The sequence below is a fragment of the Grampus griseus genome (assembly GCF_964374135.1).
Source record: "Grampus griseus genome assembly, chromosome: 21".
NCBI classification, from domain to species: domain Eukaryota; kingdom Metazoa; phylum Chordata; class Mammalia; order Artiodactyla; family Delphinidae; genus Grampus; species Grampus griseus.
Window position 1 is genome coordinate 11,177,862 of NC_139015.1, and position 19,133 is coordinate 11,196,994.

Sequence of the window (19,133 nt, forward strand, 5' to 3'; positions counted from 1 at the left end):
AAGAAAACAGAATTTACTAAGCTCACTCCTGCCTAGGCTTGATTGTCCCAAATGGCATGGAGATTCCGAGGGAATGGCACTGACAAACCGATATGGGATCCAGACCACCAAGGACTAAGGAGCCCCAGCCCCTTCACTGGTCGAAGGCACACCGTCTGGGAAACACGCTCACAGTCTGCATTCTCTCCTACGGGAGGTACAGCAGACGCGTCACGTGATGGTCGTTACATGTAAGTCGTGTACGAACCCGTGAGACGTGGAGCGGCAGAGGGAAGATGAACCAACCTGCCAACCTCCCACTGCAGCAAAGGGCCTCCCCAGCTCCTGGCCCTTCGGAGGCAGCTCCTCCCAGACGGGGTGAAGGAGGTCAGGACCCAGGGACAGCCTCTCAGCAGCCGTTCTGACAAAGGTCATACTGAGACAGGCTGGGCCCCTGTGCTGCAGGGCCTGCACCTGGACACACGTCTCCTCAAGCAACAGATACAAAGAAACTGTACAGCACTGAAAATAACTGCATGCTTGTGCAGTTGGGGCAAATTCTGGACAAGATACAAAAAGACCAAAAAACCCAACTGCCACGTCTGAGGAGCCGGGAGCAAAAGCAGGGAAGAGGACGACTGAGCCACCAGAACAAGGGAAGAGAGTCAAGGCGACGTGAACGGGAAGAAAAGCTCAGAGCCCGGGGCGGGTCTGTGCATGTGTGCGTGTGTGTGTGATGGGGCAGGTGTGTGCGTGTGTGTGTGTGATGGGGCAGGTGTGTGTGTGTGTAAGTGGTGGTGCAGGTGTGTGTGTGTATGTGTCTGATGGAGCAGGTGTGTGTGTGTGTGTGTGTGTGTATGTGGTGATGGGGCATGTGCGTGTGATGGGGCAGGTGTGTGTGTGTGTGTGTCTGTGGTGGGGCTGGTACGTGCATGTGTGTGTGTGTGTGTGTGTTTGCGTGGAAGTTTCCTCCTTCACAACAGACACGCTTTATGCACCCAACTCCCAGTGTTTCCAAGAAAAACATGAAAAATAAGGTCATCTACAGAGGCGCTCAACAGAATTCAGTCTGGTTCTTCACATCATATGAACCAAAATGATCACAGGTATCGAAATAGCAGGAGAAAGGATGAATTCTGTGTCCCACAGCAGCCAAGCTGACCCCAGAGCAGGGCGGCCTCATTACAGTTCCCCGCAGCCCCGCTGAGCGTATCAGCAATGAGACACCAGAAAACAGGTGGGTCTTCTTCCAGACATTCAGCTACAACATACGTAAGTCACTGGAGCATACAGTACTTCTAAAATAAGTAAAAATCAAACAAAACGAAAAGCCATGATTCATCCCAAAGTCGATCTTTTTTCTAAATTGTGGTCAACTACATGTAACGTACAATTTACTATCTTAACCATTTTTGAGCGTTTAGTTCAGTGGCGTTAAGTACATTCGCACTGTAGTGCAACCATTGCCACCATCCACCTGCAGAATGTTTTGTATCATCCCAAAATGAAACCCTCTACACAGTCCAAAGCTGATCTTCTTAATCAAAAATTTGAAAAGTCTTCTATAAAACCACTAAGGTAAAACCAAATGGCATTCAAGTTCCTAAGGACCCTATTTGCCATTAAAATGCAAAAGCAATACCACCGTGTCTGAGTCTGAAGAAATTTCCAAACATTTCCTAAATAATTAAGCAGCTTCTGACATATTAGATCAAATTATGTGGGAAAAACTAAAATTCTCACATCTTTCACCTCTAAAAGCTGTAATTTCAGCCAATTCCTCTTTCTCCCCATTTAATATGATTCTTTCCCATTTCCACACCTAAGGTCACAGCCTCAAGTCCTCGGCAGTGACTTCAAAGTGAAACACTATTACATAAAAATATTTTTAAGGAATCTGCCTAGTGGATGGCATCAATATTCAGGTCATAATGGAAGGCAGCTTTCTTGGTTCTAGAGGTTGGTTACCTGCATTCTTATGAAAAGCAAATAAAGTGTCTCAATTTGGAAATATCTGCTATGTGAACTTGAAACTTCTTATACAACAAACTGTCTAAAAATAGAAGAAACTCATTTCAATATTTAAAATGCACTCAGATCCCCACAGAACAGTACTTAACTTTTAATTGATTTTGTCATTATTTTTGATGCTTCTCAGAATCAGTAATGACTCACCTGGAAGAGAGAAACTTATCTGGAAAATGCATTCCAACTTTAAATTGTGTTATACTCACAGTTGTTGACAGACACAGTTTGCAAAATCTTTGTTTCTTCACGTGTGACTTGTTCATATTTTCATGACTAACCAAGACTTTCAGAAAATAGAAAGAGGCTCAAAAAAAATCTAACCACGTTCTAAACAAACTTCCCTATAAGCAGTGAATTTGTTCACATTTGCAGCTGAGACGTAATTGATCGGGCAGAACCAAAACAGAGACAGGTCTATGAACTTTTTTGAAAAATAATAGAGTCGGTAATATAATCTATCCATAATCATAAGTTAAAAAAAAAATTAAGATCTTATTTTTCCAAAATACTCTGTGTTTTACATTGGACTGCATGGTATAAAACAGTGCCTTGTAAGTTACGAATGGAACCCCGGTAAACAAACCAGCAAGTCAAGATGCTGTTTATGATAAAAGTAGAGAAATTCCCAACAGATTACATTCTTCTAATTATCACAGAAGAGCCCATTCTGATTCATTTTGTTTAGCTAGAAAACACATAAGGAAATGTCAGAAGCCTCTGTTTCATAGCCTGCAAAAGTATCCTGGGACACAGACAGACATACTTGGCAGGACACAACTGATTCTAGAAATGAATAAACTCTGATAAAACCCTGTGCAAAAAAGAAGCAGCATCTCAATCTTTTCCTCAGGACTTGAGTCTCTGAATAAAACACTTTAAGTTAGAACGAGTGAGACCCAGATCCACAGGATAACACGCTTCACGTAAATAATTCTCTGTTTAACTTGAAAACAACGAAGTTCCAAAGGATTTTTTTTCAGACTTTTTTCCCTCCATCGTGTTTCCTTAAAAGTAATACAAACCACCTTACTTACAACCTCTAACCACATACATCTGCCTGACAATGAGAAATCACAGGGTCAGAGAATCTCCCACTTCAAGATATCCATCCTATTGTTTGATTCATTGAGGTCCTCGAGGTCTGAAGAACAGGATACCTGGCCAGTTCCTACCCTGATTGCCAGGAAAGCCTTGACTGCAAACAGCCCCCAAAGCCACGCCACGCTAGCCAACAATGTGGTTTGCCTTAATAAATACCATCCACAACGGAAACAACTTTGAAATTAAGATATTCAGCTTTATAAGACGACCGGTTTCCCTTCAAAATCCAAGGCAACAATCCTCTGAATCTATTTCCTTCTTCAAATAAAAACAGGTCTCTGAGCTCCAGTCACAACTCACTGTAGAACTGAATCATCCGTTTGTTTTTTGCTTGTTTCAGTCAATATATAAGACAACCACCTTAGAAAACCAAGATATCTAAATTAGGCAATCATATTTCTCAATTTTCCACGGATATAACACCAAGAATCTCAAACCAGAAGAACAAAATGCATTTACCTGTGTTCCTGTCTGGTAAGATACAGCAATGCTTCTGCAGAATGCCAGGCAAAACCTGTTTCAAAACAAATAAATAAAAGACATGTGGTTATCATTCAGGTGGAGAAAGGTGTCTCATTAACCGTTGCAAGTGTTTTTCTAATAAGGCCATTCAGTGTTGCACAGTCAACATGCCCAGAACGATCTAACAAATTAAACAGTACTGAAAAATTCTGATACATACATTTTTCATCAAAGAGGTTAATCAGATTAGGTAAGTGTGCTGATTATATATGCTGCTCCTAGGACGGTAATGGAGTTCTGTTTAATGTATGTCTCTAATGGGTCCTCAAAGCACCTTGAAAGCTGCACTCAGGGGATGTCTACAAGAAGGCAAATGGGCCCACCAATTCTGTGATGGCTTTTAAAATACGAGATGCAATTAGAGCCTGAAAAGGGAGGCTTCATGGGGCAGTTCCTTGGGTCCATCTTCTAGGATCTAAGCCAAGACGCTTTTATCAAGGATGAGTCACAAAGAAAATGTGAAAGAAAAGCCTGCGTTTACACACACAGTTCGGTAGTAAAAGGTGAAGGAAATATCTTATTTGATAAGCAAAAGGAAGGTGAAAATAATGAAAAATGGCTTTCCCAAGAAACGTCAGCGCTGTCAGGTAACTGCAAAGCGCAGACTTAAAAAGAATTCGTGACTGAAGAGATCTCTGTGGGAAGTTCGTGACTATGCTTTCTCAACTCAATTAGGGGAAAAGCTGAACTTCCGTCTTAAGTCCTCTACCGATGAGGCTGCAACCATTCCCCAGACCTCCCTGATTACAAACCCCAACGTTCTCATCCAGGAAGCATGCGTTACGCCCCTCTGGAGCAAATGAATCAGGCAGTGGAGGGGAGAAGCGGGTGTTGCAAAGACGCTGCAGTCTCAACGCTGCCCTCGACCAGCGCAGGGTCTGCTGAGTATACAACAGGCTCTAGTAAACATGTTCAATGAATGCAGAAGTTTTTCTCCAGAATAATGATTCCCTTCCCTTCCACGCCCTCACGATGCCACTACGTCGAGACAAGAAACCCTGGGACCATGTTTGACACTCATCTCTCCCAGCCCTTGATGTCCAACTGTGCAAACACACACACACACACACACACACACACACACACACATACACACACTTCACATCCTGGGCTCCTTGTAAATCTGCATCCCTTCTGATTCCAAAGCCAACACACCCACTTCCAGAGGGACGCTCCTTGGCTTACCTATCCATAGTTAAGACTACGGCCTAATCACTGTCGGAAACGTGGGATCAGACAAGAACAGTCGATGGGTGCTAAAGCTGGGGGGGGGGTTGATGAGGAGATCTGAGTGGTTTTAAAGAATCCCCGCACAGGGAGATCAGCTCGGTGCTTTGTGACCGCCTGGAGGGGTGGGATAGGGACGGTGGGAGGGAGGGAGACGCAAGACGGAAGAGATATGGGAACATATGTATACATATAACTGATTCACTTTGTTATAAAGCAGAAACTAACACACCATTGTAAAGCAATTATACCCCAATAAAAATGTTTAAAAAAAAAAAAAGAATCCCCACAGAGCCCCAAGGGATGCGAAAGAGTAATAATTACACCCGAGAGAGACGCGACCAAAATGAGCATCTCTGTGAGAGGAAGTGGGCGGGGCCGAGGGAAAGACCCCTGTACAGCAGGAGCCTCCGCTGCCGGCTACACAGCACCTGCCGTCTACACGGCATCCTCCGTCTACACGGCACCCTCTGACTCTGGGTCCTGGTTTTCTTTTCCTAACTCTTACATTTGGAATTATTTCCAAATATAAAGTTTTTTTTGAGTTTTGCTCTTGTTCCTTGACCATCCTCTGCTCTCTGGGCCCTTCTTTCCCGTGTCATCACTTTCGTCGGCCTCATGAGGAAGCCAGGTGGGCTCCAATCAATACACCACTTTTGACTGGACCCCCTCGGTTCCCAAGGCTCGTGGACAAGTGAAGAGCTATGCTGTTTAAACAGGAAATAACACTGTTCCACTGTGAGATGCAGATGGCAATTCAGTGTCAGGACGTTACTACATGTTCAGTCCAATGGCACGTTGGCGAAGCCACCTTAGCTTAGTCCCCAGAAGAGGCCACGTCACCTCCTAACAGCCGCCCCCACCACGTCGTGTCGCCAGGACGGCCGGTCCCACGAGGGTGCGGGGATGCTGCTCACAGGTGGTGGTAGCAGGAACGCGGAGGTCCGGTGCCTGCTGGCGTCTCCCCGTGAAGGTTGGGCGAATGCTGTCTGTGACCCCTGGTGCTCCCTGCTCAGCTCCCCGCAGGCCAAGGATGCTCGGTGCCTCTGGCTTTGAAGGGTGGAGGCCCCGAAGCCGCTGCCCGGACGGAGGGCGCAGCACACACGTGGGCCCCATGTCTCTGCTCTCACCTCCCAGGCAGCCGGCAGGGTGGACCGAGTGCACGCGAGGAGGACACCGGCCAGAGTGGATGGGACAGACGTGCTCAAGGGCAGGCGATGTCACTGCCCCGGATGTCGGGGCCGTCACCGCATGCAACCCTGCTCGTGAGCACGGGCGCGGGCGAGGCTGCGGCAGGAGGGCCGGAGTTGGGGTGCGGGTCAGGACTGCTCCGGGCAGACGTTCAAACCCTGGGCCGTCACCCGGCAGGCCTGGACAGGAATTACAAGGACCAAAACCAGTAAAGTCACACCAGCCAAGGGGCAGAAACCGCCTGCGTGGGTATCGCCGGGGGCCGTATGCAGACTGCAGGGATCCCGTCGGGGACTAGGGGCCGGAGCCCCGGAAGTCGCATTCCTCTCAGCACCTGGGCTTTCCTCCAGGTTCCCCGTGGTGGGGTGGTGTCCCCGAGACCCACTGCAGGGGGCGCCCCCTCAGTGGCACTGTCTGCGCCCCGCGAGGTGCTCTCCCCACAAAAACGGGTGTGAGGAACCTCCTGGAGACGCGGGTGTCCACGACCTTGACTGTGCCGAGGGGCTCACAGGTGTGTACAAGTGTCCAGACGCAAAAAACCATGTGCCCTGAATGTGCGCCGGCTTTGTATACCAGTTATACCTCAGGACACCTGATAACAAGGTTTCTGCTCCAAATTCTCCGTGGATTTCTGCTGCGCCTTTAAACACACGTGTGTGCACACACACGCACGCACACAGACACCGCACGTCTAACGCGCTCCCAGCACTGCTCACCTGCTCAGCCCGAAGAACCACGGGTGCCCAGGCTGCGCCCAAGCAACACGGCCACGTGTCTAATGAAACTGTCCCGTCGGTGCACGTGGTCAAGTTTTGAGTGGGCAGAGCGACTACAGTAAAAATCTACAGGCACAGAAAGAACAGGATTCGCGAGCACAGAAGAAAGAGGCTGCAGCGTGTCTCTGTGAGATACACGGCTCTCTCAGAAGAGCTGGCAGTCGGGGACCCGGCCGCCTCCGGAGAGGTGCCTGCAGGGGCCCCAAGGGCAGGAGCGAGGCCGCTGGAAACCTTCACCCAGTGCGGCCCCTCCAGGTGCCCACACACGCAGCCCAGCCCCTCTCCAGCCACCAGAGAACGAGCTGAACTAGGGGAAGCCAGAGCAGCGCAGGCTCCAGCAGAGCCCTGGGTGAAGACAGGAGAGCTGATGGCTGGCTGGCTCCCCTGAGCCCTCCTCCCACCTTCCTCCGGAACGAGAGGGGCTGGGCTTCCCCCCACCTACCCTCACCCTTCCGTTCTCCTCTGAAAAACAGAAAAATACCCCCTGTGACGTGGGCCTCCAAATGGAAACTCCGGCTTCCCATCAGGTCCCTGTGTGGTCAATTCCTCCAGCCAACAAGCCCCACTCATCCACCAAAACACTGTCCGTAAATTTTAATCTTTCACTTAATTAGGACTTACAGCTGAGGATCATCACACAGTTAAAGAAAACTCCCACTGTGAGAGACACTAAAACAGACAGAAAACTGGAATGAGAGAAAAGCGCAACATTACAGGGGAAAAGAGAACTTTTCAAATAATGATAATTAATATTTCAGAAAGCGAGAGAAGGTATTTCGTCCGTGACTCAAGAAAAAGACGTTAAGTTTATGAAAAGAAAATTCACAGAACAACAAGGAGCTTCGGGAAGTTAAAAACAGGAGAACCAAATTTTTTACAGAAAAATAAAGAGTTGAAAAATATTCAAGGAAATCACCCAGAAGGTAGATTTTTAAAAAAATACAGAGAGTTAGGAGAAAAAAAGAGAGAACAGAACCATATTTGGCCATCCCTGGAGTATCTGACCAACGGCTCATCCAGAATGAAAGGTCCACGAAACAGAAGGGAAGACAGCACCCGACAAGCCACAGCAGGCCCCGTGTCTAAGGGACAATTTCAGACTCGACAGGACCCCGGGGCACCCAACACAGAAGGACCAGCCTCACGCACACTACAGGGAAACTTCAGCACAAAACGAGGGTTCCAAACGCACCCAAGTGCAGGACACTGGATGCCAGGAAATGTGGGAACAGGGCCTTGGAAATTCTAGGGGAAACTGCCCCCAACATCGGCCATGGTTGAAAGAGAGATGAAGGGCCAAGGAGGAGAGCCAGGTCTTCCTAAATGACCCACCGAACCCCCAAGAGGCTCCTGCCAGAGGACGTTCTCTGTGGCCGCCGCGAGGACCCGAGGGGTCCAGAGGCGGGGGTGTCACGGAGGGGCAGGGGTCCCAACGTGGCGCCTGGGCGGTGGGCCAGCACGCGGCGGGGGGGGACGTTGCCCAGACGGACAGCAGGCTGAGGCTGGACACGCAGGAAAGAGGTGAAAATGCGATGGAGACATTAAAGAGAAAGCCAGGCCTTTTAAAAAAGGCAATTAACGGTGAATGAAAGATGTTACCAAAAAGGCACAATCCTATCAATTTAATGTGATATAAGTACTAACTACTAATTTATCCCAAAGTAACCACATTGGGCATTTGGGGAGGGGGAGCCCCAACCTCCCCCGGCCGCAGCGGGAAGTCAGGGGAGGGGGAAATGGTGAAAGAATGGGGACGGCGTCTCTGGGTCCAGGGCAAGGTATGAAGGGGGTATGAAGCAGCTGACTCTACCCTCTATCATAAGCCTCTTAAAACTACTTCTCTTTTTATAGTATGTACACGTGTAAATTAAATGAACTTACAATTAACTCACATAAAGTAGTGCATGGTAAGTCTGCACAATGATTTTTACAACTACAGGAAAGCAGACTAAAATGTCCTTAAGGAGAGAAAATTTAAAACGACCAAGACCCTATTTGAATTCAAGTACTTCTACTAGACATTTTTACATCTATCTCATTACAATTTAGACACATCTAGAAACTCAGGCTTCACCTACCTACTCAACACACAGTTAAATCCAGATAAAAGCAAACACACAGTTAAAAGCTAGAACAAAATCCGAGCAAACCCAGCCCTGACCCAGAGTCACTTTATGTTTATAAAGGGACATGCAATAAGGAGTTAAGAATGAGGCAAATGCTTATATTTAAGTGACAGTAATGAAAACAGTGTGGTGCTGGTGAGAGAAGAGACAAATGGATCGGTGGAACAGAAGAGACCCCCATAAACATAGTCGACTGACCTTTGACAAAGGAACGAAGGCAACGCAATGGAGCAAAGACAGTCTCTTCAACAAACGGTGTCGGAACAACTGGACATCGTGTGCAGAAAAATAATAATCATCTAGACACAGACCTTACACCCTTCACGTAAATGAGCTCAAAGTAGGTCACAGCTTAAACGTAAAAGGCAAAACTATAAAACTCCCAGAAGATAACGTGGAGAAAATCCAGATGACCTTGGGTGTATGGTGATGCCTTTTTAGATACAACACCAGAGGCGTGATCTATGAAAGAAATAATTGATAAGCTGGACTTCATTAAAATTAAAACCTTCTGAAAGATGCTGTCAAGAGAATGAGCAGACAAGCCACAGGCTGGGAGAAAAGACACATGTGATAAAACCTGTGATCCAAAATATACGAAGAGCTCTTCAAACTCAATAACAAGAAAACAAACAACTCGATTAAAAAATGGTCCAAAGACTTTAACAGACAGCTCAGCAAGGAAGACATACAGATGGCAAGTAAGCAAGAAAAGATGCTCCACGTCGTATGTCATCAGGGAAATGCAAATGAAAACAACAATGAGACACCACTACACACCTATCAGAATGCAAACAGCACAGACACTTTGGAAGACAGTCGGGGGGTTTCTCATAAAAGTAAACATACTCTTATCCTATGATCCAATAGTCAAGCTCCCTGGTATTTACCCAAAGGAACTGAAAACCTTGGTCTACACAAAACCCTACACCCTTTATCCACAAATGCCAAAACTTGGAAGCAACCAAGGTGTCCTTCAGTGGGTGAATGGATAAATAAACCGTGGTCCCTCCAGACAATGGAATATTATTCAGCTAAAAAGAACTGAGCCTTCAAGCCATGAAAAGACATGAAGGAAACTTCAATGCATACAACTGAGTGAAAGAAGCCAATCTGAAAAGATTACAGACTGTATGATTCAACTCTATAACATCCTGGAAAAGACAAAACTGTGGAGAGAGTGAAAAGATCAGTGGTGAAAAGAGGGAGCACAGAGGATTTTTAGGGCAGTGAAACTACTCTCTATGACTCTGTAATGATGGATACAAGTCACTATACATTTTCAAACCCACAGAATGTTCAACGCCAAGAGTGAGCCCTGATGTAAGCCAGGGACTCTGGGTGAAGATGATGTATCATTCATTGTAGGTTCGTGGATTGTAATGAATGTCCCATCTGGTGGAGATGGTGACAGTGGGCTGGGGGAGGGCCGGGGGACAGGGAAATCTCTGTGCCTCACCCTCAATTTTGCTGTGAACCTAAAACTGTTCATGAAGTGGGAGAGTGGCATGGACATATATACACTACCAAAGGTAAAACAGATAGCTAGTGGGAAGCAGCCGCATAGCACAGGGAGAGCAGCTCGGTGCTTTGTGACCACCTAGAGGGGTGGGATAGGGAGGGTGGGAGGGAGAGAGACGCAAGAGGGAGGGGATATGGGGATATATGTATACGTATATCTGATTCATTTTGTTATACAGCAGCAACTAACACACCACTGTAAAGCAACTATACTCTAATAAAGATGTTTTTTTTTAAAAAAAAAGTCTTTTTGAAAATGCATATATTTTACCAGAAATTGAGGCATTTCTCATTTCATCACAAAGTGAACAGACACTGCTGCCCCATGCCCCCTACTCCAAGCAGAAAGACAGGGCCTTTTGTTCTGCGGGGCTGGCTGGCCTCTCTGGGAGGAAAGGAGAGGACAGTGGTTCATAATCAATCAGACTAAGACTTGGGGTGACTTCACCAACCAAGTCTCAGCCCTTCAGGCTGAAATGCGATCTATGAGCTACTCTGCAAAACAAACGTTCACAGACACACCACGGAAAGACTTTATGATTTAATAGCATGCTGTGTAATAAAAAGATAAATATGAACACACAAATTAAAAATCAACTCACCAGATGGAATGAATCGCCCCTTTCCACTGCTACAGTACTAAGAAAACATGAAAAGCTGCGCTGATGTCCCTTCCAACGACAGAAGCGCTACTTTCAGGGCAACAACACAGGCCTCTCCTCTAGTCCGGGGCGGGGAGGCAATGGGGAGGACGGTGTGCTGTGTCACTCACAGAAACACACCGATGTGGACAGACGGGGCCCTCCACCGCGTCACACCCCTGTGGCCCCAACCCCCCGGCCCTCCGCGAAGGTCTGCTGAGGGTCCAGGAGGCCCCGACGCGTGCCAGCTCCGCGACATGCTGGCCCTACCACACGGGCAGAAGGTCCCCAGGGAGCCGTGCCCAGGGCTGCAGTGCAAACGCCTCGCTGAGGCCACACGAGGTTTGTCTGCTTTCATGGCGGGGGCGCTCTCAGCTGCACAGAAACAACCCAGGAGGCTGGGGGTCCACGCGGCCCCATCAGAGCCAGGATGGAGCCCCTGCCTGGGCATCCTCTCCATCAAGTACCAGCCGCGAGGAGGCCGGGGGGTGCCGGGACCGGGAGTCCGAGCAGAGCTTCCGCCCCTTCAGCATCCGTGGGGACGGTTCTCCAGGCCCACAGCTCCGGACAGGGCAGGGCGGCGTCCCTGGACTCAGCCCCCAGCAGAGCTGTGGTTTGCTGGCTGGATCTTTACGTGCTGTGAGAGCCGCACAAGCGGGGGCACGGCCGGGGCACTTCCCAGCCTTCAGGAAACCACGTCCGAAAGGGGGCAGGGCACGCGGGACCCCGCCCCCTTCAGGGAACCACCTTCCGAGAGGGGGCAGGGCACGCGGGACCCCGCCCAGAGGCCTCTGCGCCATCAGAACTCTGGCCAGAAATGCCATCTTTTCTCCTGGATGCCCACTCTGGGGGGGGCCCCTGAGCTTGGCCTCCAAGGCCAGCCCCACCCTCCTCCCCACAGCAGGCAGGCCGTGCTCAGCCCCAACCTGGGCGCTTCCCTCCGCTCAGAAACGTCCTCAAGACCTGGTCCGTGCACAGGAGTTTTACACACAACTTGACCAACCCTGGGGCGTCCAGATTAAACGTCCCCCCGGGCGAGTCTAAGGGTGTTTCTAGGTGAGACCAGCATGACCCAGCGGACCCAGTAAAGCAGGTCTTCCTCCCCAGTGGGGGGCCTCACCCAGTCCCCGGAGGGCCTGGACACAGCAGGAGGACACGGGGGATCTGCGGCCCCTCTCGCCACCCCTCCCCGTGCCCGTGTGGAGCCCTGTCGGGTGGGGCCCTTCGCTCCCTCCCTCACTGAGCACCCTCCATCGGAGGTGACCAGAGCGGGCACTGCTCGTTCCAGGGTCACCCTGAGGCTCCCCTCTTCCCGGCAGTGGGAATCCGAACACGACCCCTGCCCGCTAAGTGGAGCTCAGAACCAGCCTCTGGGGTCTGAGGAGGTGACTCTGGTGTGCGACAGGGTCTCTAGGGTTTGGAAGATTCTGCCCCCCAGGACGGCCTGACTTCAAGCCTCACAGAGTCAAAGGCTCGACTTCTGAACGTGAAGCACAGCAGGCCCTTTATTATCACGTCCTCTGACTGCAGAGGGGAAGCCATGGATAGAAAGTTCCAAAACACACGTGCGCACACACGTGCATGCACACACACGTGCACACGCACACAAGCGGGCACACATGTGCGCGCACACACGCACACACACATACACACACATGCATTTTGTCCAAAATCATCCTCCCCGTTACAAGTGGAAAATGACCAAGATATTTCCATTCTTATCAAAGAGACCGTTTAACTTTTTACAGAACATCTGAGCTTAAAAATAGCGGGCGTTGGCGCAGAACGAGTTTGGACTCGCTGTTTCACAACACCAGCGCTCACTGCAGCTTTTTCTAAATTTCAGGAACTGTTGGTTGAGGAGGTTAAGAGCTAATTAAGAGCTAATTGAGAACTTATATTCGTATAAAACAGATCTGAAAAGGCATAACAATTTAAATGATGAGAAGAAACACCATTTCTAACTTTTTTAACAGATCACTGAAAAAGGACAGATACTTAAATTCGTGGTCCTGTAGCCTCCCAGTAACGGGAGGCTTGATGTGGGGTCATCTGGCCCCAGAGAATTCAGTCCACGGAATTCAAAGGAAGTGGAGGCCACCGACATTTGAAATATGCTTTGGGGGCTTCAAATAGCTCCATTATTCTTGTAAAACTAATAGTGGTTGACTTCTTTGAAAATCCAAAGAATTCCACGTTCAATGTTATAAAATAAGTACCTCATCCCTTACCTGTCTCCTTCCTGCCCCTCCCCATGAGCTTCTGAGAGGAACCCTGGGATTTCGATCCCAGAACCCCACCCAATCCACTCCGCTCAGGGTCACCTCCCAGGCCGGGGTGTCCCCTCCCCGCTCTGCTGGCCTTCTCTTCCTCCTGGCCTCCCAGCTCTGGAGCCTCTGTCTCTTCCCGTCTGTGCTCGTGGCCCAGGTCATCCTCCCTGGGCCCTAAACCACCTGACGACTCAGCTTCTCCACCTCAGCCGTAACCTTCTCTCTCCTGGATTCAGAACCATGTCCCGCTGCCTATTTGCTGCCACCCCGGGATGTCTAACGGGGATCTTAAAATCAACACCATGGGCCCTCCTTAACCACACCTGCTCCTGCACGGCCTCATGGTGTCTACACGGCCTGTCTCCACCCGCTCAGCGAGAACAGAGGCCCCCATGCACCTTCAAAGCCTCGGTCGGATGCGTGGAACGTGGAGCCTCCCAAGAGGCTGGAACCTTCCTTGGATTCACCAGCTGCTCTCAGATGAGGGTGAAGAGGCAGGGCAGCCTCGTCCCCGAGGAAGGGACACCCTGAGGGATGGCCAGGGCCCAGAGCTGGGCCAGCACCCATCACAGGGTGGGCTCCATCACCCTCCAGGACATGTGGCTCCCAGGTCACAGACACAGGCCGCAGGGCGCTGGGCTCCATCAGGAAACCACAGCCTCCTACCTGGAGGACCAGTCTCTGCTCAAAAGGGATCCCGTCCCGGTTGCCAGGCGACCCTGCCCAGGCCCCTGAGGCTCGCTCTGCCTCCGCCCCCGTCTCCTTTCACGATCGTCTTTCCTACTTTTCTACTGTAGACAAGGGTGCATACCGGTCCCATCTATTTAACTAAATGTTATTCAATTTATCTGCAGCGTAAGAAAATGTGAGTGCACGGACCATGTGTAACCAAGATGTTCACTTAATCGATCGCCTTTTCTGGGTTAAAAGGCAGGAAACCATCCTTCAGGGCTGTTCCAGAGTGTTTTTCTACAGAATGGAGAAAACTGCCGCGCTGGTTGGGTTTTCCAGGGAAGCAGAACCAACTGGATAACAGGATGTACAGACACTGCGTGTGCACGTGTGCAGGTGTGTGCCTGTATGTAAGCATACACATCTATGTGCACATACCCATCAGCCTCCATAATCGCGTGGCCGACTCCTCATAATCAACCCACCGTTCTCCTGCCGTGAATGAAGCTGCCAGGACACGGGGGACAGGGACCTGCCTCCCTGCTCTCGGTTCTGCGGGTACATCTCTCGATCGTACGGCAGTTCTACTCGTAATCTTCCGAGGAACCTCCACGCTGGCTTCCACAGTGGCTGCACTGTCTGGCGCTCCCACCGACAGCGCACGAGGTCCCTGTTCTCCATATCCTCAACACACGTGCTATTTTCTGGTTTTCTGACGGCAGCCGTCCTATCGGGTGCGAGGCGGCCTCTTCACCCACACGTTGCGGCGCTGTTACGCGACAGCTGCCCCGCGGTCAGCTGAGAGCTTTAGGAGTTTCCCCACCGCACCCCAGCCGCGTGTCGGAACCTTTGGGATGTCTTCCTGTCCTTCCCCAGCCCCGGGTCGACTGCGGGAGGGATGCTCCTCACTCCAGAACGTGTCCCACAATTCCCTTTGCGACAGGACCCTCGGTCCCGCGTCCTTACCCATCGTGTACCCTAGACGTTCCCACGCCCGCCAGGTGCTCCTGGGACCCGCCCCCTCCTGAGGCCCTCGTGGGCTCCCAGACTGCCTCCCCGCCTGCTCGGGGAAGCCCCCTTGAGACTCCCGCGGATGAGGGGCTCCCCTCCCCCACAGCCCTGAGGCCGCCCGCATTTGGGGGTGAAAGGGTCACGACCCCGGCTGACCTCCTCCAGCCCGCCTGCCACCTGATGGCCCAGGAGGACAGCACAGACACAGGGAAGCCCGCGCCTCTGTCCTGCCTGCACCTGCTTCCCAGCTGCATCCTTTACATCCTTCCCACGGCCTGACCTTTCGGACACTCTCAGCCTCTCAACCCCAACCCGGCAACCTCCCTTCCTCTTTTCCATCTATTGAAATCTCGAGCATTTTCCCAAATTAAGCTTAAATCAAATACCCTCCTTGACTTTTCATGCCACGTAGGTCCTGGTCACCTTTATCACCTCTCCCACATGGCACTAACTGTGTCCCCTGCCAGGAGCACCACCCCCACGGGCTGCAGCTGCATCTCTTTATACCCGTGTTCCCGGCCCAGAGCATCATAAGGCCCCGAACAGGAGGGCGCCATCCACGGGCAGCCTGAGCCCCAAGGCGTGCTTGGGGGGGGATGGACCCACAGACCCCCAAACGTGAGGACACTAACGGGAGGGGGGAGAAGAAGGGGGAAAGGGGTGAGGAAGAAGACAGAGAGGAAGAAGGGGAGACCACCACCAGGGAAACACGTCTGGGGGACCGGGAAGCGCCGGAAGCTGGGGAGGCTGGAGCCACGGGGCCCTGCCCAGGAGCACGTGTTCCATTCCCTGGAGAAGGGGCACTGTGCGGAAAGAGGTCCGCAAGGCGACGCGACCCCGAGGAGAGCAGAGCACAGATGGGAGGTCGACGCAGGTGGAGGAGAGCAACGCCTTCTGGAGGCCGGGAAGGAAAGTGACCACAACAGCACAGAAGCCGAGACGACCAGATTTCTAGCTCTCCACGCGGCTGGGACCCTGTTTCTCAAATTACACTCCCACGGTGGGGCAGGGGGGAGATTCAGGGTCAGAGAAGGTGAGGAAACACTGGACTCGCATCTCATCTCGGTGGCCAACAGTAACCACGAGCACCCTGACGTCCCCACGACATCCTGCAGGAGGAGCTTCTCCCCTGATGGCGGGGGGCAGCTTTTCTTAAATGTTTCTAGGAGAAAATGAACGTCTAAGGATCGTTTCTGTAACTTTCTGTGCAGCCACGGGATGGAAACAAGACAGGCCACGCTCCACCCGCCGTGGCTCGGGGGCCCATGAACCGTCCGTCCCACGCGGTGCCCAGGACCCACCCTACCAAGCCCTGAGTCCGCACGAGGGTGAGGACCGCGGGCAGAGGGCCGGAGCTTCTGCGTCCTGACGCCGCGGCGACGGCTCACGCATCCGATGACACAGGAAGGACGCGAAGCACAGATGCGGGTGGTGCGTCTGCTGAGTGTGAGGGAGCCTGCCGTCCGCAGAGCTCGACTCACAGACAGAAGCGGAGACGCTGACGGAGCAAAACCGCCCCCGTGGGAACGACCAGAAGTGACAGCCGTCGGGGCACGAGGAGGGAGTAGAGATGGGGTGTCGCACACCAGCTCCCGCAAGGAGCCACCTGGATAGATAAACCCGCTGGGTCTTGGTCACCATCTGCACCGGTGGTGCCACTCACGGTGACCGGATGCTAACATGGTGTGGGTGTGTGTGCGTGTGTGCAGGTGCCCATGAGTGTGTGCGTAGAAACACACACGTGTGTCGGGAGGGAGGCATTTCTCACTCAGAATATTTATTAAGGCGCCATTTCAAGTATTACAGACAAAGGTCCTGCCTGACCCCCGACACCAAGGTTCCAGGGCCCGGACGGGGGAGAGCAGCTCAGTCCTGGCCTTAGACGCAGGGACCACACAGACCCCTGGGACTGCTGGTGGGAAGGACGCAGATGTCCTGAGGAAGGAAATGCAGCCAGGTGGGGGGCGGCTAACATCTTTTGTTACATTTCACAGGTTATTCATGGACATCACAGCGACAGACTGAGTGTTACCAATAAGAAGGGAGTTGGGCCGGTCAGGAGAGGGGAAACTTTGTGTTCTTTTACATTTATTTCTACTGATGTATTTCTTAAACGGTTTCAGTTGCAATTTTGCTTTCAAAATCTAGTAATCTGAGCAATATGGAACAGAAGAGGAACCAGGTTCTCTGATAAAATATCCTACAACCAGCCAAACTATAGGGGGCAAACGTCTCACCTAAAACCACGGGATAAATGAGATTCGTGGGGAGACTAAGTCCACGCAGATCTATGAGTGCCTGGAGAGAGTTTTCCAGCTCAAGGAAAGATTGCCTATTAATTTTCTAAAAAGTAAAAATCCCTATTCTAGGTTGCAGAACTTTGCTGAATTGTTTTACTTATTTTTTCTTTTGGCTGTGTCACTCGACATGCGGGATCTTAGCTCCCCGACCAAGGATAGAACCCGTGCCCCCTGCAGCAGAAGCGTGGAGTACTAACCACTGGACCGCCAGGGAAGTCCCTTTGCTGAACTGTTTTAAAAAGAACTATTCTACCTTAAAGTATGTACGATCAGATTTATTACTGTTGTCACGCTGCATGAAATTTTTGCCAGTTCTTGGGACGATCCCTGAGGCTCTGCGGGTGAGGGCGGATCACACTTCTCTGTTGGGCCACATACGAGCCCCCGCCTGCTGTGCGCCATCTCCGGGGGGCCCACGATGCGTGAGCACGGCGCATGCAGGCTGTGGGTGCCGCTGCTCGGAGGAGAGCTCGTTCGTGTCAAGACGTGGAACCTGCAGCAGGAAAGGGGCGGCGTTCTCAGCAGAGTCCCGCCAGCAGTACGCACTGTGTTACCAGGGCCGTGGCGGACACGAATGTTCCATCACGGGGACAGAAGCCTGTAGCTGAGCCTGCACGCTGTCCCGGGACCCACAAGGCAACGGCAGCGGAGGAGGGTAGCCTGGCCGCCGGGGCCGAGGGCGAGAAGCGTGGAGATGGGCTCCAGGGTGGTCATCCGGCCAAAGGAGTGAGAAGAGGGGACAAACCTGACAGAAAGAGGTCAAAGGGAGGAAGGAGGGCCAGGGACACCGGTGATGAGAGCAGCCCCGGCGGGAGGACACTGCCCTTCCCCCCTGGAGGAGGGGGGAGCGCTGGTGAGGACCACAGGCTCCCAGTAGAGGCTCTGGGGGTGTTTGTCAGCAGCAACTACTCAAATACATGCTTTCCCAGCAGCAATCACGTCTTTTCGGTATGGAGTGGGGAAGATCAGTGATGCCATTTATCCACTCTTGGAACTCTGCCAAGTAGGAGAAGGACAGACTGCGGGGGGTGGAGGGGGCCGTTAGTGGCAGAAATAACGACTTGACAGACTCAGGCGGGCTCTGCTCCCCAGGGACCACAGAGACGAGATGGGACAGACGAGGGACAAACCAGAGGGTTGGGGCCAGGTACCGACCGCGGCAGGGCTGACCTCAGAGCAGGAAGGTACCCTCAGCACAAATGAGAAGTGGAGCACGAGGTCCCGCACGAGGGGGGCCTGATGGAGAAAATCCGGCACCACCGGACCTCGGGTCCCCAGCTCAGCACGCCCTGCGCTCCCCGAGAAGAGCCTGTCCCTCTGGCGGACGTTCCAACAACAGAATGGCTGCTAGTTCAAGGCTGACAAGCGTGAAACTGGTCTTTGCAAATGACAGTCAGAGAGCAAAGAACCCTCCGCCCAGAGGCCGGGGGGGCGGGGGGACGGTGAGAGAGCACATTCCTCTGGCCTCGTTCTTGTAGCCCATGGACTAAACAGGTCAGAACCCAACTCCTCCGGGGATCCTAGACCAGATTTGTTCCGACAGCATCTCTATCCTTGTAAAGACGAAAAGGTTAAACTAATAACCATGACCTTTTAACATATGACCAAGCCAGCTTTCATCAGTATGGACCCTGGAAGCCTCCTGGGTATATTTATTTCAGGTTTATTGAGGAGCAAGTGACCAATAACACTGTAATCTAAAGTGTAGGCATGATGATTTGATACACGTGTACACTGTGAGATGATCACGCCATCAAGTTAATGGACA

The 19,133-nt window shown here is 51.5% G+C and overlaps 1 protein-coding gene across 1 annotated transcript in view; it reads right to left on the reverse strand.

The window, feature by feature from the left end:
• The window catches only part of DLGAP2 (DLG associated protein 2), a gene marked incomplete at its 3' end in the record, with an annotated part of 702,831 nt that overhangs the window by 534,284 nt on the left and 149,414 nt on the right, over positions 1 to 19,133 (reverse strand). Inside the window, exon 3 of the mRNA XM_082680415.1 lies at positions 3,568 to 3,622. Coding sequence (XP_082536541.1) covers positions 3,568 to 3,622 — 55 coding nt within the window. The remainder of the gene's footprint in view (positions 1 to 3,567; positions 3,623 to 19,133) is intronic.